Below are 25856 nucleotides of genomic sequence, written 5' to 3'. Positions count from 1 at the left end.
TTCAATTTTCAAAGTTTTCCGTGTACATCCAGTCATATAAGAGATTTTACAAAAAGAATTAGGTTGATAACTTTAAAAACAAGCCCACACGTCCCTCCCAAACTTTGATACTGAATTTCATTTCCTATAAGTGTACAAACTTCCCCCCCCCCCTTAGTTGTTGAAACGTTTGGACACTCAACTTTATGAACCAACAAATCAAAATTCAATTAAAGTTGTTAATCCAAGAATAAGAAAACGTTAATATAAAAATTTGTGGACAAGTGTAATAAACAGCTCAATGCCCCCTCCCTTCCCGGCTGTCATCATATTGTTATATGACATAATTGCAAGTCGATAGAATGTCAGCTATGACCACTTTTATTTAACACCTTACAATGATTGTCCTTTGTTGACATAATAATATAATATAAGGGGAGTAGGGCACATTTGACTGTAATTTATACTTTTTATAATATCACGTTTTCTTATTCGTTGGCGTTAAAATTATTGAGTACTTTAATTGAATTGTGATTGGTTTGTTTTAAACTATTAGTGACCTAACTTATCAATCAATAATTTTAATCTACGGTAAGGGTAATTGAGTTTATCATCATCGGGGCAGTTTATACAATTATCTATAAAGATTCCATCAGAAACTAACTGATGCGTTTGACATTAATCGCTATGGCTAGTCAATTTGAACAATTTTTAATTTCAGGGCTATTACAGTTTTTTTTAGCAAAAATTAGCATACATCAAACTAAAAATGTCTTTAAAAAGTGCCCTCAAAAATAAAATCTGAGTATGTCATCTGTGGCTTAAGATCTTGGAAACCACTGAACCAATTTGGCTATTATATCAAAAAATGCAGTGTTGTATAATTTTTGCCTTTTTGGTCCTAAATATGAAATAATTGCAAGAATGCAGATCAAAGTGAACTAAGTTTTAATGTACCCCAAATAGAAAAGCATTTATGTTGCTGATATTTTCATCACTTAATAATAACTTTACTTTTTGGACATTAGAATTAAAGTAAATATCCTATTGCATATTTGCCTGTTAAGATCTCGCTAACCACTGTACCGAATATGAGTTCTCTATTTAGTGAATCTTCGCATAAGTTTCATGATGGTTTTAAGCTATTCTATTAAATTTAAGTCTACGGGTGGTTTTAGGCTAGTTTTCTGCCCTCTGCCTCCCACTTTGTGTACAAATAAAAACCAAATATCACCCCCAGAAGCTTGGACAAAGCTATTAATTCAAAACTAAAAATTGTCAGTCTAAAAAATTTAATAGAATAATCTAATATTGTCGTGACGTTAAGGTGGACAATTCTGTTAAAAAAAAAACTGTATTATGATTTGTAAATTGGCCGACAAAATTATATTTCAAAATGTGTACATTTTTGATTTTACAAACGGTCAAGGTGTAGACTTTTCTAACAAATGGCAAAGAGGGAGGGGATATTGGATTGTAAATTATACTGGTACCCAAAGTTTTATTAACTCTTAATTGGATGGTTACAAAATTTGGCAATATTCAAACTATTCAACCATTGATTTCAATATATACTTCAATTTAACGTTGATTGTCTTATCCCTTGAGATCCCTTAAAAATGGACACCATTCCTAAATACAAAGACGACATTGTTGATATTTTCTATCAAGATGAAGCATTAATATCAAGTTCCTCTTTTTACTATTTGTAACATCATACCAATGACAGAATAGAAGCCTTATGTTAATATCATAACCTCTCTTAAGTTTAAATGAGTTATTTAAGCAAACAAAATTTAGCATAAATGGATATTTAAATCCCAAGGTATTAAATGATCGAGCTAGACATTCTTGAGAAATGCAAAATAAATGGACATTTAAACAAACCAAAGATCGCGTTTTTTTGCAATGGAATGTATATTTTATAGCAGTACAAAACTCAAAAATATATTTTGTAGGTCTGGAACCGTATATTTAGGTGTCAATTTTTATAGCAGTCTTTTTTTTAAAAAAAGGCGTGTATTTTTATTTTAACATGATTATTAATTGAATTAAGACAAAACATTTTTATGTAATTTAATTCAGCAACCAAAAAATTATTGGTCACCAAATTATGTACAGTTAAAATTGAGTTTCTTGGCAGCTCTTTATAGTGCCTATAAAAAAATTCTAAATAATGACCATTGAAAGGCCCATATACACACTAAACTACCAATGGCAGCCCAGTTTTAATTTTAATTGACTAATGATAGCCCAGTATGACGTCATTTTTATAAGCTTCAGTTTCATGGTCAAATAATAAATAACAAAAAACTAGCGACTGTGCCCTTAACCTCTAAGGGCTCTCTATTCGAAGAGGATATAGAGGGAGCATATAAGCCTAAAAACATCCAAAAACTTTAAAATGGCATAAAACCATCCCAGGACCTATATGAGGTTTTCCAAAATCAGATAACACGATCAGTTAGGAGAATACCGAGATCTTAACGAAATTGATAATAGGTTTAAAAGTTATTTTTTACTGGGAAGGAACTTTTAACGTCTTGGTACAGAGTACATTTATAGAATAATTCACAAACAAATACATTACACAAGTATAGACAGTAATACAGACATAATGAGGAAAGCAAAACTTCGCAGAACACATTTTGGTTGTTTTAAAAAATTTAATATTTTGAAGTTGGTATCTACATAAGTTGGCAAGCAAACGTCATTAACATTTTTGTAAAAAAAAACATCTTTCTTATCTTTAAGATTTTAACATGAAAGCTTTGATGTTAATTTTTTGTAAAAGTAAGCAGGCAATAAAATGTTTTGTACATTTTTGCTGTGCAGTTTTTAAATATTGCACAAACTCTATAATTCAAAATGACCGTTAGTCTGAAACGTTTTGGAAAAATGAGATTTTCTCTGCAGCTGTAAGATAGACGATTGTTTTTAAAGAATATCATAATTTGTTTGGCCTTTTCAATGTTTCGCAACTTATTTTTGAATTGATATGTAAGTTTGTGTTTAATTTTGATATTAATTTGTATTTAATTTTGAAGCTTAACAGGAAGAAAAGTAAAATAGTAGTAAATTTGTTATAATCAACTAATTTGAGAGTGGACCACAACAACTCCCCTCCCCTGCTCGCCAATTCTATCAAAGTATGTCATGATGTCATTATAGAATAGCGTCAAGGTAATAATAAGTCAGCCACAATCACTTTTATATAATGACATATACCCAAAGTTTTATAATCAAGTTAACTTATTCGTAGACTTAAAAACATTTCTAGTGAATCATGACAAGTGTCCAAAATTTTCAAACAATAATTCTAATCTGCAGACTGAGTAATTTTCTTTATCATCATTGGGGATGTATATCAGTTTATCATTTAAGGGGGGTGGGTGGTTCAAGCTCCGTTTCGATATATAGAGATAATGTTGTAGTAAATTTGGTGTGCAAAAACAATCTGAAAACAAACTTATTGTGTACCTAAATGAATTAAATTGTTAAATTTAGACCTAACTTTGATTTTAAAAGTAAAAGATATCCTAAAAAGATAGATTTTAAGTCAAGAAATGTTTGGTTTTATTATTTAAATATTAACTTTTGACTTTCTGCAAATGTTTTTGCTATTTTGATAAATATATATAAAATACGGAAGGGAAAGAACACCTGCAATTCTTGTTAATTCCTGTTGCTAATTACCCAGGAATTAAGGGAAAGCACAAAGGACTATAAATTGATACCTACCCAGAATATTATTTGTAAATTTATACCATTACTGTGTAGAGAATATTGGGATGCAGGGAAATGTTGGATCTAATAGTTTAAATTGCTTGATTCACTTTTACAAGAGGCAAAATGAATCGAAAATGATAAAATCGAAACATATCTTCTTTAAATCGATTAGAATAGTGAATGTATTTTTTTAAAAAGTAGGTTTGAAAACATGAAAAAATTTTAATTTTAAAATTTTAAGTTAGACATAATGGTGTTAAGGTTGATATATTATCCATTGTTCTATCCCTGTATCCCTAGTGAGGGGATATTTAATCTCAATCAAAACTATTCTGCATCTATCTTTAAATATTTTCATTGTTTCTAATTATTATAGTATATTATTCTTATATAAAAGTAACAGGATGTCTGTCTGTGTGTACTAAGGGATTTCACTAACTGATAAATTGATATGGTTCCACTTCAACATGAAGCTTCCTATAGTTCCAGGAAAGGTTTATAACTATTTTGGGGTTGGGTATCTCTAACATCATAAGTGAAATCACCGCGAGAAAATTTTTTTCTCCCTTTTTCTTTATAAAACTAAAATTGAAATTGGAGGGCCTCTAGGGGCGTAGCCGCTAGTAATATAGATTCAATATAATTGCACATTGCCTATAATCTATAAAATAATGTCACATTGGATTTTGAGGCAAATTGCAAATAATTATAATTGTAGTAGAGAGCCTTATTTATCCACGGATTCTATAGGATAAGACAATGGATGATAAACTTATACACATCCTCAAATGATTATAAACTTAAATTACCCCTTCTGTAGAATAAAATTATTGATGGAAAAGTTACTGTAAATTTAAATCAACCCAAGAAGAATAAATAAAAGTGCCAAGGAATGAGAATGACTGAAGATTCAGTTGCCATCTCCCTCCCTCCCTGACTGTATTTACCTAACCCGTGTGACACACCCCTGCAGGTGTCAATCATACGCAGTACACACGCCATTACCAATTATAAGGGGTATATAATTTTATATGAACAAGGATGACAACATCCATAACAGCGAAGCTCAACCAATAAGACATGATCAGATACCAAAAAATCTTCCAAAAATCAAGTGAATAGGATTGCTAATAAAATTAAATGTTTTTAATGGAAATACTTAATTTTGGTAACTATTATAGGGAAGATGCAAATGAACCTAAATGCAAAGTTTGAAATCGATAGAACAATGTTAACAAGCCTAAATTAATGATAACTTACAGACGAACGGACTTCCACCGACCCTAAATATGGAAAAGCTTCGCTTCTAATAAGATAGGTAGATAATTGCAGAGAATGGTTAACATAACATACTCAAAGATAGGGAAAACTTCTCATAAAATCAGATGTAAAATTTACCATTGGAAAATATTACAAGGAGATGCTCTAAAAAGGGAGACCATATTCGGTCCAGTAGTAAGTTAGGTACAGACAGAAAGAAAGAGAGGGAGGGGGGTATCCATGGGTACATACACAAACAGACATAAATTTACTATCAAAATTAATCAAAATGGAGAAAAGGTCTTATCTTCCAAGAAAATCATTTTATTTAATTTTTAGAATATTATTCTCCTTCCTAACCCAATCAAAAGATGTATATTAAATTTGAGTTCTAAATTATAGACAGAAATTCATGTATAGAGTGCTCAAAGGCCTGAATTATCTTATCCATTTCATACTCCAACTATATTATGAAATTCAATTACAATAATTGTAGGAAAAATAAAATTAGCTAATATGAATTCACACTATTACTTCGAAGTCTTATGTTTATGTACGTCTAAAACTCAGGGAAGAAAGAACAATTGGAAAAAAATATTAGTAACAATAAAAAGAGGGGCTGTTATTTAATCAACATAAAAAACAATAGTCATAATTTCATTATGAGAATAGTGTTAGATATGAGTTTATGGTAGCTTAATGATAATATATCAGTTATGACTACTTTTTGAAAAGTCGAAATAATTATTTAAGATAGGTTTTGTTACACAAGTCTCCAAGTTTATAATAACATTTTTTTATTCGTTAGCTTGACAACTTTGGGGACTTTTATTGTATTGCAATTAATTGGTTCAATAAGTTGAATGTCCAAACATTTCTACCACTACATAAGAGGTTAATTCTGAGTATCATAATTTGGGATGTATATTAATTTATCTGCCATTGTCTTATCCATTTAGATCTCTGGACATATGGCAAAACATTATTAAGTTTATTTTGATAAAATTGAAATGTTTGCGTCCAAACGTTTCAACCACTAATTGTAATCTACAATCCCTTAATTCCCTGTATTTTGTTCCTCTTGACTAATTTCTCGCTATGGCGAGTGAATTTAATACGAGAAATATGCAAGTTATCTCATAATACTACAAAATCTGACGAATTAGTTGTATGTGTGTCTTGGTGTGACCAATAGGATCTTAAAAACGGCCTCTGTCATGAGTATCAGTACAAGTCACATGTAATTAGACTATGTTGACCTAAAGTATTGAAATATCATTTCGACAAAATGTCAACAGTTTTGACAGGGGATACTTTTCAAGAAAGCTTTATACCGACCATGGTCTGGTTTAAGGCTACTTTAGATGAGTCAAGAACTAAATAGTGTTGTTGGATAGGTAAATAAAAGATAAATTAATTAATCCCCAGAATAAAACTACCAATCTTCCAATTTTTGAAGAAAAAATCTAGTAGCCACGCTTCTAGCCTCTAGGGGAGGACGGGGAAATAATAAAAGCACCCAAAAACATTTTCCAAGCTTCTCTGAATAGTAAAACCCATTCGGACCAGCTAATATTTAGCTAATTACAAAATAAAAATCCTTTTTTTTCTTATGTGGTTTAAACAATTACATCATGATATTGTTGAGTACGATATTTCACGCAAGTATTATTGTCTTCAAAAATGGTAATTTTTGACTGACCTAAAATTTGTAGGCAAAAAATAATAACTTTATTGCTCTTGCTGTCTTAGATTTTTGAATTAAAGTATGAACAATATTTTAAATATTTCATGTATATCAATCAAAAATAAAAAAGGCAAAAAAGCTGTAAACTGACCAGTAACATTTCCGTCAGTTTTCATCACATGGTTCCCTGTTAACCCTAGCTATCTTTAATATATCGACACTTGCAGGAATCTAAAGGGATAAGACCACGGACTATAAACCAGGTACGTCCAAGCTTTTTTATTTTGGGGGGGGGGGTAATCACCCCATTACCCCCCCCCCTTTGGACGTCTATGCTATAAACTGGTGTACATCCCCAATGATGATACACAAAATTACCCCCTTATGTAGATTAGAATTAGTCGTTGTAACGTTTGAACACTCAAACTTAATGAACTAACAAATCAAAATTCATTTAACAGTTCCCAATGTTGTTGTGTAAACAAATATGAAAACGTTATCATAAAACTTTGGGACTATCATAATAAACAGCCTAATGTCTCCTCCCTCCTTGGACATAAGACAACAAAGTTATTAAGTGTATTTTAATAAAATTGAAATGTTTGTTTTTATTGTGAAATCTAAAAACAATCAAAGGATCAATTAAGTTAAAACATCTTAATAAATTTCACATTTTTTCACAGATGAAAATAGAAAATTTTATTTATAGACCGCGTAAACCCCTCCTGTTATTATATTTTTATATCCCCTGAAATTCTATTATAAACTAGATGTAGTATGTCGTATAGTTGTAAGATTTTGCTAACCAATGGACCGATAGAGTTCATCTTAAGGTGAAGCTTCTGATACGACGCGTGATGGTTTTTTTTAAAGGAAGCTTAACCCTCTAAAGATAAATTATTTCAAAATTTAAGCCAAGGGGTTTGGTGTATTTAAACATTTACCACATTCTATACTTATATTGTCAATTCTATTTACAAATTGTTTTATTTTCTTACTTAAAGTTATAATTTAAGAAAAATCTGAAGGAAAAAAACAAATAACAGAAAATAATCACGGATTTATGTATAAAGCATTAAGAAAAAAAGTTTTATAAATGGATGTATTATCACTTGGATGTTACACCAGATGGATGAATTAATAAATTAGGTCCATATTAGCAAGCTAAATTGACGAAAAATTTTCCCCTGTCAATATATCCACGTATATCCTATATCCATTATGATATTTTAAGTTTAAAAAACAATATCCCTTTTATCCCCTAACAAAGATTTGATAAATTTTTAATAATTTTCACACACGCTATCAAATCAGTTATTTACAATTTTAAATCAGGGTTAAAGTAATTATTAAATCCTTAAATATCAAGTAGTAAGGTTTTTTTTGTTTGTTGTTTTAAATTTAGGTAACTTCTGAACAAGTTGAGTTCTCCTTTTAAGGGAAGCTTTACATTGGTCTTAAGCTTGTGTTAGGCTATTTTATTTTTCAGATTTAAGTCTTGGTATGATTTTAGACTATCATCTGCCCTTTTCTACCCATTAAAATAGCCCCTAAATGCTAGAGGCGCAATCGCTAGTATACCAAATAGTGTTAGAAGCATTTAACAACGTTGGTTTCAATCATAAAGGCGAAGTTCAAAAATTCAAATGATAAGATAAACGAACATGAGAAACTATTATCAAATTGCAAAAAAAATTAACAGAAAGAAAAATTCTACCACATTCAAAAGGTTCTTTTTTTTGTTTTAATTTTAGTAACATCGATTTTCTATATTATACCTTATTCTTACAAGAATCATTCATCATGCAGGGTTTAAAATTATGCAATGATGATTCTATCATACTTAATCAAACTTTAATCTAACTGTTTTAGTGACAAAGCCCAAATTGTGTCAAAAATCATCCATGTGACATCATAAAAATGAGGGATTATCCATATCTATTTTAGGGGGTTTTCTTTCCCACTTCTCCTCTCATCACCCTCAATTTTATTACGTCACATGGATCAATTTTGACACAATTTGTGCTTTGTCGTTTTTGTGATTATTATTAGATATAACTTCTTTTATCTGAGGTTAAATGCTTATTAATTAATAATCAATAATATATACATATATGGTTTTGTGGTTAGTAATGCATAGTTTAAATTAAATCTAAATATTAAATAATACGCTATTTAATTGAAATAAAAATTAATCAGCCATAAAAACTAATAATCTAATCCTAATTTAAAGAAATAATGTTTTTAGAAAAACAAAGTTTGATTTGTGCTGTGTTTTGAATATTATTATTTTTTTAAACATGTTGATTCCTTTAACATTTAGGTATAATTTGGAAAGCGTAGCAACTCTAAAATCGGAACAATAAGTTGAATATGAATATGAATAGTTCATTTGTTTCATATCTTTGGTAACATATTTTTTTCTCGGGATAAGTTAAAGATTACTACGATGTTAAGGAATATATGCGTTACAAATTAAAGTAAATTAAATTTTTTGTTTTTCGTTTGTTTAGTTGTTTTAAAAAGCTTTGCTATTTTTCTTGTTATTGTCCTCGTTATTATTATAATTTATCATAATTTTCGCTAGTTTATTTTTACCGCAATAATAATGTATGCATTTTTGTACTGTAATTTTTTTAAACACAAAATGTAGAAATAGATATTAATGCTAAAACAACCATCCATTGGATCTTAAATGACAATCAATTGTACAACTGCTAACTTAAATCTTATCATTAATGATGCAGGGGGTAATTGGTTCGAATCTCCTGCTCTACTATTAATTTCTATTAATTGTAAATCTAGCATCACACCCCACTGATTTAATCTCTGCAGTCAACATAGTGACAAGAACGAAAAAACTTACATGTGCAAGACTGGCGGCCTCGACTCCAGCAATAACCACGGGAGCGTCACCTCTCACGCTGAACCCATAACCTTCGTCATCTCGTTTTCTAAAAATAATGATATTAATCAAATAACAAGGATGACAATATTCATAAATAGCAAAGCACATAAGACATGTTAATTGATTTGTGGAACAGATGTTCAGTAGCAAGACCATACAGACTAAGTAAATTATACCATTGATGTAAAAAAATGTAAGCCGTCTATCTTGAATAGTACCAAGAAAAAACATGTTTCACCTGAATCGCACGTGACATACAGACGGATATTTCGAATTACAGAGTAGCTTCACTACTAATCAAACAATTAATAAGTCTTTGATTAAAATTAAGATGTTAAATTCAACCCTGAGACAAACAGACGCAAAATGAGTTATGGAGTAGCTTCGCTTCTAAAATTCGATTAATTAGTAATATCGCTTACAGTTAATTTTTGGGTGGGGCCGTTTCATCGAAATTTCTCTCTATAATAATCTTTCTAATAATTTTCTTTCCTTTTAATTTCATACGTTAAGGGATTAGTAATATTATATTTTTTCATCTTAGCTTCCTAACAATTCTTACATTACTTGTAGAAACCTAGATCTCCCAAAAATATTGAAATGATAACTATTTTTGATACAATTTTTAGGTTAGGTTTAACTTAAGCCCAATAGGGATATTACCTCTAAGGGATAGTACAACCTCCCCGTAGGAGATAAATATATTTTTTTTCTCTCAAAAAAAAATCGAAAGGTTTGAAGAATATAATAGGCTACAAAATAAAAAATTAACAACCTTTCAACAAATTAAGTAATTTTGTTAATCAAAAATAGCAAAAAAAATAATTAATTATCTATTGCACCATCCCTATATTCCTTTTAATCTAAGAAACATGTTGTGTTATCACGCGTTATCCCTAGATCTGGTGAAAATTTATCTATTATTTATTGCATTATCCCTATATCCCTGTTAATCAGAGAAACATGTTGTGTTATCACGCTTTATCCCTAGATCTGGTGAAAATTTATCTATTATTTATTGCATTATCCCTATATCCCTGTTAATCAGAGAAACATGTTGTGTTATCACGCTTTATCCCTTGACCTGGTGAAAATTTATCTATTATTTATTGCATTATCCCTTTATCCCTGTTAATCTGAGAAACATGTTGTGTTATCACGCTTTATCCCTTGACCTGGTGAAAATTTATCTATTATTTATTGCATTATCCCTATATCCCTGTTAATCTGAGAAACATGTTGTGTTATCACGCTTTATCCCTAGATCTGGTGAAAATTTGGCGCTAAAACCTAAAATATAATTCCAAAAATGCCTTATTTAAAGGGACACTATAAATTACTATTTTTATGAGTTGATAGGGATTACTAGGAGAAAAGGCAATGAACTACTATGACGGTTTCCTTCAAAGTGCCTATTAGAGCTCACAATCCCCATCCCCCTTATTTTAGAATAAATCAAAAATATGAGAGGAGGGTTAGTTTTCGCGTGTTTCTTTTTTACTTTAGGTTAGATTACATTGTGTGTACAGTGTACCAACGCTAGGCTAGAGCTCTGCAGTAATGGGCCTTGCAGGGCTATGGCTTTCCAAAAAGGTTAGTCATAGAGGAAAAATACACATAATTGGGGATGTATGTCAATATATTACATATTGTCTTATCCATTAAGATCCTGGGTTATTATAAAAATCAAAAATGTGGAGTGACCTTTTATTTTTCTTAAGAAGCCGAGTGGGAGTTGATTTTTAGGCACTTGGCCAAAATATGCCTCAATTTTCAATCAAATTTACAAAAATCCAGAATTTTGTTTGATAAATGTCCTTTAAATTTTTTTTTTTTACAAAAGGAGCTTATTCTATGACTATTGACTGTCCAGATGACGCTATAAGAAACTATACAGAGGTTCAGATAACTCTCTGTGACAGTATCTTTTAGTATGTCTTTTGATTTGCCTTTCTCTCCTTCTGTTTGTCTTTATCTGTCTGTCTGTCATTCTCTTTATCTACCAGTCTTTCTATTATGCTATGCTTTTCAGGGGAAAAAATAAAATTCAAACTGGGTTGAGACTATAGAACTTTTAAAATATAACTCGAACAAGTGATTTTAATGATTACTGTAGCAACATCGTTATGGATGATATTCAATTTTATTTTTTATATAATATATTAAAACATGAAGCTCATACCAAACCTATCTATCTCAATGGTTGTATGTCAACTACAACCAACAACTAGTGGTTGCACCCCTAGCATCTAGGGGCTCTAAAATTAAAGTGGAAGAAATGATGCTGTGAGTATTGGTGCAAAAAATGGGGACATGATTCCAGTGACGTCATATTTTCCTTTCCCGAAAAAGGGAAGGGGGGAAGAAAATCTCTTCAAAAGAGATGGGGAAAACCCCCTTTTCTCCCATCTCTTTTTTTCTTCTCCCCTTCCCTTTTTCGGGAAAGAAAAATATGACGTCACTGGAATCATGTCCCCATTTTTTGCACCAATACTCACAGCATCGGAAGAAATGGGCTTAAAACCAAGACTTAAATCAAAAAATGAAATAGCATAGAATCATCACAGGGCTTATGTGAAGTTTACTTAAAATAAAAACCCAATCAGTTCAGTGGTTATTGAGACCTTAAGCTTCAGATAAAAGTATTAAAAAAATATAATAAAATAAGTAGCGCAGCTACTCTACAAATAGTTTTTACCTGAGATGAACGGTTCTGGGGGCGCTCCAATGATGCTTCGCGTTAAAAACGGCCACAGGACCCAAACACTGAAAAACACAGATAATTTTTTTAGACTAACCCAATATTTCGAAGATATGTCAACCATTTTCTAATATGCAATATTGTCGACATTAACTATTGTATATGTAAGTCAACACTACACTTCAACGTTTATCAGGTTTTTTTTTCTCGCTGGAATTTTCAGGAAGGAAGGGGGCAATGATCTGTTTTTACACTAATAACTATGTTTTCTTATTCGTTGGCTAAAAAAATTGGGCACTTTTATGGGACATATTATTAGGTGGTTTGAAATTGAAGTGTCCAATCTTTTTATCAAACAATTTTAATCTAGAGAGTGTATTAGCAATGGGGATATTAATAAATTTTTCTTTTATTGTCTTATCCCTTAAGCTCCCTGACTATTTTGTTTTTCCTAATAACCCTTAACCTTATGATTAGGGGTGATAAGGTGTAATGACCATTGCGAATTTTAGATATGGTATATTAGGGATACATAAACTAAAGAAAAAAATGTTGTCCAATTTCTCGGTCTTCTTAAAGGATAAGACAATGGACGATGAAATGTATGAAATTTATTATGATAACAATATTATGCCTTATTTCTGATTATTTTAATTATTGGCGGATAATTTAGATCACTGTTAGTTTGTACAACCCGAACAAGTTGAAATAAAAGTTCTCAAAGTTTATAATCTATTGAATAAGATGACATTCTTGTAAACCTTTGTAAGTTGTTAAATATAGACCAATATCCCCTCCTTCCCTGAGATGTATGATAATATTAATACTCAGACATATAGTGATATGGCCATGGAAGTAAATTATGTTTTGACAATACTTCTGTTACTTTCGAAAGGATATACAAGCATTTGTTTTTGTTTAAAAATCAACTACATCATTTTTGGTGTTAGAAAAGTTTTCCTTTGATGTCATATCTCTCTAAAACTTTTTCTCCTACGTGCAGTTTAAAGTGCAATTGCCATTATGAAAATGCGATGCCATCTTTATCAATCCTTTGTCCGTCCGTCTGTTCGTCTGCCAGGCTTTCAAGATTATTTTTCATTTAGAAGAATATTATATACAGGGAGGGAGGGAAGGAGGGGACATTGGACTGTAAATTACACTGGTACCCAAAATTTTATAGCTACTTTATCCTATTAATTGGCTTTAAAACTTTGGTTGCACACTGGTTAGTTGATTTAAACAAGAAGTGTCCAAACTTTTCAACCAATAATTAAAATCTATAGGAGTAATAATTGTTTTATTATCATTGGGTGTGAACATCAATTTATCATCCTTTGTCTTATTCCTTAAGATCACTGTATACATAAGATATATAAGCAAAATAACAAAATGTTGATGAACGATACTAGTGTTTTGTCGACTTAAACTTCATGTCATAGAAATTCCTTTTGGTCTAACAGGGTAACTTTATGCCAAAAAATATGATTAAATCGCATAATAAACATTTTTGCACATTAGACGACAATAATACTTCCTTAAAAGGATTATTCAAAAAAGTTTCAAAGTATATAACAAGGAATATTATGTTCATAAGTAGCGCAGCAATAACAGCAAAGAATTGAAAAAACTGTAATTAATATTTATATAATTTATTTCATTCTTTCTTTTAAGAATCTTAAGGGAAAAGACAATGGACGATAGATTATACATACATCCAAATGATGACAAACAAATCACTATTTATGTAGATTATACACATATATTGGTTGAAAATTTTAAACACTATTAGTTTTTAACCGACCAACAAAGTCAATAAAAGTTTTATTACTTTATATAACTTTGGGTACTGGCGTACATTATAGTTCAATGTCCCCTTAATCCCTGAGAAAGTTATGCATATGATCGACATACAGACCTTAGTTAGTTATAGAGTGGCTGCGCTATTTTAAAACCCGGGATAAAGGATTGGTTGTTATTTAAATTAATTAAATTAACTTGAAGAATGTTCAAATGCAACGTTGTGCAAAAAACATCTCAGGGATAAGGGGATACTTAAATGTAAAGATTTTTTTTTCTTTTTTTCTTTCCTGTCTGTCCGTTTTTCAGCCGGTAAAGTTAAACCCCCAATTAACCTAACCTAATTATAAAAATCTAGCAAAAAAAAACTTTCTGTTTTGCTGCTGTTTTTAACCTCCCCTTCCTCCCAGGATAAGATATCTTGCATAGAATGGTGTGAATTCACTTTCGCACATGTATAACCAAAATCATAAGAACTGCATATTTTTACAACAACAAAAGCTAACCCTTTCCCCTTTGCTTCTGTCATATTTTACACCTCTTTTTATTTTTTTACTATTGTGTCTTTTTTTGCGAATATGAAACACTATTATGCGGATGTGATAATATGCGGAAGTGAAAGCACACCCCGCATAGAGTTACAGTGTATTTATGCGCGAATATCACATTTTATCAAAACAAGGATAATTATGTCCATATGTAATAAAGTTTTTTTACGTTAAGCTGAACGCCGGCGTATTTTAAAAGTAACAGGATATCAGTCTGTGTGTGTGTAGCAAAAAAAAAGAAGGTTCAAATAAGTTCTTTTTTATCTATTTGTGGGAGGGAACCCCTATTTTCCAACAGGATATTGCCTCCTAAATATTTATCAAAAAAATTTCTTTTTGTAACCAAAATTGAAAGTACAGGTTTGACCTCAACCCATCCTTTCCTATATATCCCTCTAAGAAAGCAGTTAAAGACTTAAAATATACTGACAATCAAATATATATTTTCATGTATAAAGTAGCTACGCTAAGCCCACCCAAAAATATTATTAGAGTTATTTCTTTACTTATATCAGGGTGAGATTGGACTGATACTGATACTTAAAGCTCTGTAAACACTTTCTTAAAAACCGGATGGGGGGGCGTTGAACGCCCCCCCATCCGTTTTTTTCTATCTCATTTTCTGTGTGTGAAAGATGAAGAGCCCAAACTGCTTGACTTTTTAAGTATGGGTATGACACATAACTGAGAGTTGGAATTTTTTGAATATCTCCATCCTGGCGGGCACAGGATGCCAGCAAACCTGGCAGGGTCATCCAGGTAAAGAGCAAAAATAGTTTTTTGACTAAAACAAAGCATTTTATCATACCAAAATACTAAAAAAATCCTCTAGTAGTACATCCTTATATGAAATACAGGTGTTCAAGTCACTTTCAGGTTCCAGGTATGATCCTGCAGGTCCTGATCCTGCAGGTCTCCAGAAATCTTTAAAAGGCTCCTGTGGCCGCAATTTTTAACTTAGAGACTTCAAATTTTAAACTTAAGCTTTTCTTACATGTCTACATAACGTAATAAAATTTCATGAAGATCCGCCGCCGTTTTCCCGCCGACCGCCGACTGCGGCGGCTGGCAGCTGCCAAGTACAGCTGCGGCCAATGAAATTTATATTTTGATATTTCTAATGTAAAATTTACCTAAAGATAAACATTTTCAGGAAAAAAAATTTTCTTCTAGCTTCAAAAATAAGAAACTTACAGCCGTTTGAAATTTTTAAGTAAAAAAGGACCTAAAAACAAAGGTTGTTAAATAAAAGGGTGAAGGAAGCGAAAATTGACTTAGACTTATAAAAGGTCGGAAATTCATTATCAAACTGGGGACTTGCACAAAAAAATTTAGCCCACTAGCTCTAATAGGAACTGAGATAATAAGGGGGGGCGTTGAACGCCCCCCCCCCCCGACTGATTAAGGTGCGACAAGGGGCCCGACTGTAAAGGGTTAATCTGTTTTAAAAATAACAGACAAACAAACAGTTATGAAGAAAACCCTTGTCTTACTAACTATCATTGTATTTTCAATTCACACTCCCAATCATGAAAAACATAATAATTGCTATTGTAGACTAAAACTATTGTCTGCGAAGCCTGGCCACTGCTATTTTGTACTAATCAATCATGATTTAATTAAAGTACCCAAAGTTTTTAAGTCAACAAATGAAAGAATGTGTTTATCAAACTTTGGGTACCAGTATAATTCATATTCAAATGTCCCCTCGTCCCTGATATTCAATGAACATGATACTTTTGATAAGCTTCTATAGAGAGAAAATTTAAGATAGCCAAAAAGATAGAATTAAAGTCTACTTTCTTAAAGATTATGTTGCAGTGGCTTTGTCCGTAGACAATAAGGATTTGGTTTGATTTTTAGCTTTAAAAAATCAAGAATTTTTAACAGGACTAATGCTAAGTTTCTCGGAAAACCTAGATAGGTTCAGCCGATTACGAGATCTTAATTGACATACATAAACATTTATAAAGACACAACTTAATACTTTAGCATTTAAACTCTGAATAAAAAAGATAAAGAACTATTTTCTTCAAACATAATGATTACATGCTATCCTTATACTAAAGTAACAGGATGTTTGTTTGTGTGTCTGTCTGTACCGAAGGATCTCGCTAACCGCTGAACCGATCGGGTTCTCCTTAACAGGGTAGATTCTCATGGTTCCCGGGAAGGTTTATAACTATTTTGGGGGAGGGTACCACCACCCTCCCAAGAGAAATGACAAAAAAATCGAATATTGTTTTAAATACTGAAGACTTCAACGTAAAATAAAGAGGTATCGTACTAAAGAATTATCGTAGAGACTTTAACAAACAAAAACATTTAAAGTGCCACTAGAGGCCTCTAGGGGCTTAGTCGCTAGTAGTAAATAAAATGCTTAATATAGAAAGAAGAATTTTGAAAGCAAAATATTTTCTTTAGCTAAAATATCCTTTTATTTTCCCATATTTTTTCAGAAAATTTAAAACATAAAAAATTTATAACCACAAATAAGTTCATTTTATATAATTATTTAGAAAATTTAAGTGTTTTTATTTTCTTTAAATATTGTTTTTTTTGACGTAAAACAGACGCTTCAAGTGAAATTATAAGTGAAAATTATTTTCAACTTTTAATTTTTTAAAAGCAATGATTTTCTATAAAGAGCTTCTGTAAGTTCGTCTATAAAAAAACTTACCGCAAATTTAGGTTAGAATCGTGGTATTGATTTAAAACCTAATTTTTAAATCTAATATACGTGGAAAATTCTCTGTTATGCGATGCTATACATGCTTGTCAGTATGGCTGAGAACTGGTTATAATACAGCGGATATTGATCAGTTTCAAAGCAATTCTGGAAAAAAATATTACCTTAAAAAGATCTGTAACCCTGTGGTTGGAGAAATCTGGGTAGGATAGGTTTAGCTGGTAGGTTGTGGAGGGTAACACAGGCGGCGGGTCCATCACCTCCTAAATAATTATAGAGTTAGAGCCCCGCAGGGGTGTAAATATGTGTATAATAGGGTTGGAGTCCCATGGGGCTTTTATTATATGGTAGGTTGTGAAGGGTAACACAGGCGGTGGGCCCATCACCTCCTAAATATTGATAGGGTTAAAGCCCCACATGGTTTATACGTATAATAGGGTTAGAGCCCCACATGGTTTATACGTATAATAGGGTTAGAGCCCCGTGGGGTTTATATTATATGGTAGTTTGTGGAGTGTAACACAGGTTTGGGGTCCATCACCTTTTAAAATTGATAGGGTTAGAGCCCCGCGGGTTTGGATATATGTGTATTAGGGTTAGAGATCCTCGTGGGGTTTATATTATATGGTAATTTGTTGAGATTAACACCTCCTAAATATTGATAGGGTTTGAGTCCCTCGGGGTTGGAATATATGTTTAATAGTCCCACTGGGTTTAAATCATATGGTAGGTTGTTGAGGGGGGGGGGGGAGTCATCTTCTTCTAAATATTGATTAATTTAAAGTCCCACATAATAGAATAATAAGTTTAATGGGGTTAGAGGACCATAGGGTTTATACTATTTTAATATTGATAGCTTGGTACAAATTTAATTTTAATCTACAGGAGGGGTATTTTTTTCATCATTGTTGTGCATGTATTTCAATTGATCGTCCATTGTCTTATCTCTTATAGAAATGATATAAATCTTGAAACTATGTTGTGATAATCTAGTCATAAATCCTGAAAAAATTGTTTTGAGTCCAGACAGCAAGGCAACAAAAATTGCCAATGCCAAAATAATAAGGATGATATACTTAAAGTCAAGGAAATAAAATAGCTTTTCATTTAACAATCCTAAGGGATATGACAATGGACAATAAATTGAAAAGTCTACGACAAAACTGGCTTACAAGATCTTATTGTCAACACTAACAACTTATTACAACAAAACTTATTTTAACATGTTTAAGTGTGTTTACCCTGGCCAAGAAAGAAATCAACTTGTTTTGTGTGATTTATGAGACATGGCAACCTTGATAATTTATCATTAACTATCAAGGAAAAGGGATAGAACTATGAAAAGATAATTCTATTCAGGGATCTAAAGTGATAAGACAATTGATGACTAAGTGATGTACATCCCTGATGATAATAAACAAGATTACCCCTTCTGTAGATTAAAAATATAGGCTAGAACGGTCGGAAACTCAACTAAATGGACCAATCAACTAAAATTGGATAAAAGTGCGCAATGTTTTTAAGCCAACGAATAAAAAAGTTTTATTCCTTGCTTAATAATGTAATGAATTTTAGATCCATTATTCTATCCCCACATCCATGTTTGCAATAGACCTACCAAATCAAAGGGTGTGTAAAAATTGCAACATTCAATTTTCTTTAAAGATCATAGTTTTCAAAATGGTAATTAACTTTCTTATACTTCTTATATTCAACAATTTAGAAGGACAGAAAATCTAACATATTATTGTAAATGATATCTAATAAAGAAATCTAAAAAGAAAAAGTTATAAATCTGTTAGACAAAATAAGAATGTGAAAATTTTAAACTGATTGTTCTATTTTTAAGTGCCTAGCTAGAAGAAAATACAATTGCCTCGCCTAAACCACAACATTTATTAACAGAAAAGCTTTTCTTTTTGCAGGGGTTGTCCAGTATTACGTTCTTAACCGATTTTATAATGCATTTAGAGTTACTTGGGATATAACGGGATAAGACAATGGCTGATAAATTTATGTACATCCTCAATGATGGTACACAAAATTACTCTTTTGTAGATTACAATTAGTGCTTCAAACGTTTGGACACTCAATTTAATGAACCAACAAATCAAAATTAAATATAAGTCCCCAAAGTTGTATGACCAGCAAATAAGAAAGCTTTATTAAAAAACTTTGGGGACTAGTGTAATAAACATCCAATTCTTATTTTACTCTTTTCTGTTAGTTTTGCACTTTCTAAATTATTTTTTTAGCCATTTTTCTTTGATAATCATAAAAAGTTTATTATACTTTGAAAAAAAGCAGTTATTGTCTATTGATAAGAAAATAGAAAATAGTTCTAAAAATTATAATATTTGATATTTATAAGGACAATGATAACCATAAGTATTGTATATTGCAATATTTTATGTTTATTTATTTTAAAATGTAACTTGGTTTAATGGTAGGTCGAACGGACTTACCCAGATTGTAGAGAAGATATGCCTTTGATTTTAAACACTAAAGTACATTTTTCTTTGAGATTATTGTTTTGGAGTCCCAAGGGTCATACACATGACGAGAAAGCATTATTTTTAACAAAATGACAGAACATTTTTTTTAAAGGTATATTTTTAAAATTTATTTTACTCTATAGGTTTATATTATGTTAAATTTTTGTACATTGATCTAATCTGCATCAGACAAAATCAAAATGCCCTAACAATGGCCTTTGATTTTTGGGTTGTCTGATCTTTACAGTACATCTTCACCTTGGTCTTAAAACATTTTATTGTGTAGTGTTACAGTCAATTTTTGAACCATAAATAGCCTAATTTTGAGCTGTACTTTTACAGTTTAAGCGAAGTTAAGAAACCCACATAAAATTTAAAATATCAAAATCAAAACTCATTATTTAATACTTATATTTGCGATTACTTTTATTTAATGAAATCTTCCAATTTTTAACATTTACAAAACGGCCTGCTGTATTGCATCAAGATCCATGACAGATCTATATAGGAAATAAATGTCTATAAATGAGCTCAAGTTTTCCAAAGGTCAGATGTTAAAAACTCATACTGGTTCAATAATCAATAATAAACTCTCAATGACCAGAATGATAAGACCCATTATTTTACTCTATGAAGAATAAATTAAATTTTTTATTTCATGTTGCTATTCAAATTATATTGAAGTATAAAATTTCTATTCATAAAATAGAAAATTTAAGTTTATAATATAGTAAATCAAGGAAAACTAAGTTTTAATGTAATATGATACTAGCGACGCGCCCGAATGTGTTCAGATATTAAACTAAAATTTAACATTTAGCTAAATAGTTTAACCCTTTCAGGACAATAATTTTAAACAAAAAAAACATTGGGTTCCTAAAATATTTTAAAGAAAGAGAAACAAAATTATAAATACGGTTTTAAATAAAAATAATGAAATTAAAATAAAGACGGAAGAAAAGGGAAGTGAGAGAGAGGGACATTAAATCTTTAAAAAATGTTGAATAAACGAAACTTTAATAGTCGTAGTAATCTTTATGAGTAACTTGATTTGTAGTACGGTTCGGAGAGAGAGAGATATTGAGGGATAGGTCAATGGAAGAAATAATATTAATAGTCGGGGATAGGTTAATGGAAGAAAAATGATTAATAATCGGGGATAGGTCAATGGAAGAAAAAAAGTTAAAAGTCGGGGATAGATCAATGGAAGAAAAAAAGTTAAAAGTCGGGGATAGGTCAATGGAAGAAAAAAAGTTAATAGTCAGGGATAGGTCAATGGAAGAAAAAAAGTTAAAAGTCGGGGATAGGTCGATGGAAGAAAAATGATTAATAGTCGGGGATAGGTCAATGGAAGAAAAATGATTAATAGTCGGGGATAGATCAATGGAAGAAAAAAAGTTAAAAGTCGGGGATAGGTCAATGGAAGAAAAAAAGTTAATAGTCAGGGATAGGTCAATGGAAGAAAAAAAGTTAAAAGTCGGGGATAGGTCGATGGAAGAAAAATGATTAATAGTCGGGGATAGGTCAATGGAAGAAAAATGATTAATAGTCGGGGATAGGTCAATGGAAGAAAAAAAGTTAATAGTCAGGGATAGGTCAATGGAAGAAAAATGATTAATAGTCGGGGATAGGTCAATGGAAGAAAAAAAGGTTAATAGTCGGGGATAGGTCAATGGAAGAAAAAAGGTTAAAAGTCGGGTATAGGTCAATGGAAGAAAAGAAAATTAATAGTCGGGGATAGGTCAATGGAAGAAAAAAGTTTGATAGTTGGGGATATGTCAATGGAAGAAAAAAAGGTTAATATTCAGGGATAGCTCAATGGAAGAAAAAAAAGGTTAATAGTCGGGGATAGCTCAATGAAAGAAAAAAAGGTTAACAGTCGGGGATAGGTCAATGGAAGAATAGGGTTAATATTCAGAAGTGAGATAACGTAGAATATAATTTTTAGGTGGTGCCTGCACCACCGATTCACTAGTTGTTTGATATTTGAAAAGTATTTGTTAAAATCTTTAATAACATATCATATTTAACTACAGAAAGATTTGAACTATTTGAGTAAGGCTCCTCTAAAATGAATTGATATAAATTCAACAACCAATTGTAATCTAAGAAAGGGGTAATTTTGTGTATCATCATTGGGGGGGGGGATGTACATAAATTTATCTGCCATTGTCTTATCTCTTTAGATCCCAGTAAAATTTTCTTTCCAAAATTGCATTATTGTTTCTATTGAAACGGTGCTGTAATTGCATTTGTACTATATGTTATTAAATTGCAATAAAAGTCGTCTTTTAGACTAAAAGTCGTCCTAAATTTACCTGAAAGTCGTCTTCCTCGTCAATTTCTGAATATTTGTTGAGTGTGGCATCTCTTGTGGTACGTAACAGCTCTGCTAACTGATCTTTTTTCCTGAACATTTGTCAGTATTACTTTTAATTCCTGGATTTTTTCTATCAAGGAAATCGTTACAAAAATTTTAGGCAGATAGTCAATGGGGTTTATATGCTGGTGCTATTTTTTGTTAAATCTTTATTAAAAATTTCTACCATTTATCTTTGATTCCAGCACAGTAAATAACATTTCTACAATTGGATGGATGGACGAAGAGATTTAATAATTTAAATTAAGTAGCTTTACTAAAATGGATTTACAATAAGTAAGTATTATGAGATTGCTTATATAGTCCTCAGTTATTGGTCAATACGTTTCTCCATGGTCACAAGGGGGAAAGGGGGTATTATTATGTTAGCCAGATAAGAAGAACATTTTATCAGGGTATGGAAGAATTTCTCACAATATCCACGTATTCTAAATCCATTATAATTAAAGTAAATATTTTTTTCAAAAAAACAAAAAATTTTACCTTAGTTCTCTACACATTCTGTTGAGCCTGAGTGCTTCCTCATGGAGGAGGAGTGCCTCGCGCAGGTGTGCTTTACCCAGGTACTTCCGGTCACCATCACTCTCAGGAATGGGCAACTTACTCTCCTACAAATACACAAGGAATTTATATATGTTGCCTAGAGACAGGATCCAACGCAAACACAATGTTAAAATTTTTAGTACACAGTGAATTATTAAATAATAACATTATGAACATGTATGCTTTAAAATTGCCAGTTGTATGTTCTATAAAGTGCCTATTTACAGTGGCAAAGTCGAAAGTTGGATATATTGTCGATGCAATTGTCAGGCAAATGAACAATATCCCAACTCAATCATTCCATGTTAAAAAAGGGCTTTAAAAAGATCTTACATTTAAATTTTAATATAAAGAAAAATAATTTTCCAGTGACTTCCTTCATAGTTACTTCATGTGACATTAGGTGTGCATTCACTTCCGCACATGTATAACATTATCAAATCATTAAAATCGCATATTATTACAACAGCACAAACCTTATTATCAACATAAAGCATCCCCTATAAGACAATGGATAATGAATTGATGTACTTCTACAATAATGATAAACTAAATTTTCCCTTTATTGATTAAAATTATTGGTTGAAAAGTTTGGACACTGTTATCTCTAGAACCAACCAATCAAGATTTGATAATAGTTTCAAAAGCCAAATAATAAGAAAAGTGGTTATAAAACTTTGGGTACTAGTATAATTAACAGTCCAATGTTTATTCCTTCCCGTGAATTAATTATGACTGTTATTTTATCTTTTTAAAAGCGAAGCTTTTCTATAATTAGGGTCGGTCCGTCCGTACGTCCGTACGTCCGTCCGTCCGTCCGTACGTCCGTAACGGATAGCTTTTTCCGTTAATTTAGGCATGTTAGAATTGTCCTAACGATTTCAAATTTTGCATGGTGATTCCTTTAGTAGTTAGGTACGATTTAGAAAGCGTAGCAACTCTATAATCATTACCAAAATATCCGTACGTCGATTTTAAACATGTTGATTTTTTTACTTTTTTAACAACATATTTTTATGTGATCAAATCATCGGATTGATCTGATTTTTGGTATATTGATTCCTGGGACAACAAAGTATAATGTAATAAGCGAAGCAACTCTATAATCAAGTCCTAGAAATGTAAGTATGTCCATAAAAATTATCCTGTATCAAGCAGTTTTACAACAAATTTACTTACAATTTTGCTTTGACTCTTATAAATTTATATTATGATAATTAAGTTCTAACACTATACAAGTGTTAATGTCCGTTTGTCCTACCGTTTCAGTGCTTCGCTTTTATGGATGTTGTCATCCTTGTTTTTGTGCAAATATTGAACCTTATGCGGATGTAATAATGTGCGTAAGTGAATGCACACCGCTAGATGCACTTGAATTGGTAAGAATGGATTAAGAATACGTGGATATTGTAATAGTGGATTTTTTGTCGTCATTAAGGTTGCTCATATAGTCTTCAGATATTGATCAATATGTTCCTCCATTGGTAGGAGTGGAGATGGGGTAAATGTTCAAATTAGCCAGCTAGGAAGAACATTTTATCAGGGTATATGAAGATCTATCACGATTTCCACGTATCCTATACCCATTTTGGGAAGAATAAACAAATTTCAATTTTCTTTTAAGTTTGAAATGTCTTTTCATGTTTGTATATGCCAAGAGTTCACGGATAGTACAATGCAAGATTAAAGTAAATCATACAAATATGATTTTGTTTTAAAATATGAGAGGCAGATTCCTTGATTCCTTGATTCCTAGATTGATACGTTCATGTATGCTTTGCTTTTTGTGAAAGTGAAGCTTTTCTGATTTAGGGTCTGTCCGTCGTTAATTTAGGCATATTAAACTTGTCCTATCGATTTCAAACTTGGCATGATAATTCCTTTAACAGCAACGCGTAATATACAACTCTATAAACATTACCAAGAACCTGACAAAAATATTGTTATTGCAGTGCAATTTATGAAGAAAATTATGTTTTTCTTTAGTATTCACTTAAACTTATATAATTTAATTTGTTAAACACTTATCAAGGATTAATTCTAAATATTATTAAATGCATATAAAAATATATTATATTACAAAAATATCAAATGTGTAAAACAAAAAATAAGATTAAAAAACAAGGAGAAAAACATTCATAAAAGCAAATCTGAAATTGTTTTCGGAACAGCTAAATAAACATCATGTTTAAATGAACAAACGGCCTTTCTGGTAATGATTAAAGAGTTTCTATGCTTTTTAATTGTACCTAATTGTATAGGTATCAAAACTCATAGTTTGAAAACGATAGGACGATTTTAATACGTTAGATAAAGACGTACGCACCAGCCCAAAACCTGTGCACGCCACACAATTTTCATGGAACAGTTGGAGGTAAAATAGTTTTTATTGAGATGAAAAATTCCTTCCAGATATTAAGATAAAGATCTATATATAGATGGAAGTATAATTAGCCTCAAAATTAAGAGTCATCACCTTGTAAATATATAAAGAGAGTTTTTACTAAGAGGTTAGGATATAACCCTGTGGGACTCAAACATAATATTGACAAAAGATTTTTTGTCGATAATATCGTACAAAAGTGTTCTTAACTGACATGTAAAGACCTACATAAAGACATTTTGGCTACTTAATTATTTTAATTTTATTACCATATGATAACAGTAAAACACTCAATTTTCCAATTTTTATGTAAAAAATCCTTGAACGACAATTTCTATTAGACATCTTTTTCTTTTCAACTCATTCAAGAATAGATATTAGAGATTAATTAGAGTGTTCTTTTTCTTTTCAACTCATTCAAGAACAGAGAATTGATATTAAATAGAGTGACTTTAGAATTTTTTATTAGACATCTTTTTTTTCAACTCATATTAATCAATTATTATGAGAATCTGATATTTAACAGTGAAAAGACACTTATATTGATATAAAAATCCCTTCAAAATACTTGACTAAAAAATCAGAGTAATTAAAACATCCAATTTAAAAATTTTGATCGAGTATAGTTTGAGTTCGCTTTAAAAAATGTTTAAAGCTCTAATTTATTTTAATTGTCAATAATCTGATTTTTATCTTTATAGTTCTTATATCCTGTTCTTGTAAAGTATTAAAAAGGGGATGACTTAAATAAAAA

The 25856-nt window shown here is 31.0% G+C and overlaps 1 protein-coding gene across 2 annotated transcripts in view; it reads right to left on the bottom strand.

Annotated features, from left to right (window-relative positions):
- LOC145321951 (rhophilin-2-A-like) overlaps window positions 1–25856 on the bottom strand; it is a 150647-nt gene that overhangs the window by 15484 nt on the left and 109307 nt on the right. For both annotated transcript variants that reach the window (XM_080163648.1, XM_080163649.1), the window contains exons 12-16: window positions 22660–22784; window positions 22115–22205; window positions 17466–17564; window positions 12262–12329; window positions 9522–9609 (exon numbers count right to left, since the gene is read on the bottom strand). In XM_080163648.1, coding sequence (XP_080019774.1) covers window positions 9522–9609; window positions 12262–12329; window positions 17466–17564; window positions 22115–22205; window positions 22660–22784 — 471 coding nt within the window. The remainder of the gene's footprint in view (window positions 1–9521; window positions 9610–12261; window positions 12330–17465; window positions 17565–22114; window positions 22206–22659; window positions 22785–25856) is intronic.

This window comes from Acartia tonsa, chromosome 6 (genome assembly GCF_053477335.1).
Source record: "Acartia tonsa isolate MP-2025a chromosome 6, ASM5347733v1, whole genome shotgun sequence".
Classification (NCBI taxonomy): domain Eukaryota; kingdom Metazoa; phylum Arthropoda; class Copepoda; order Calanoida; family Acartiidae; genus Acartia; species Acartia tonsa.
Note: the sequence above shows the minus strand (reverse complement) of the source record. Positions and strands in the feature narration are given on the sequence as shown.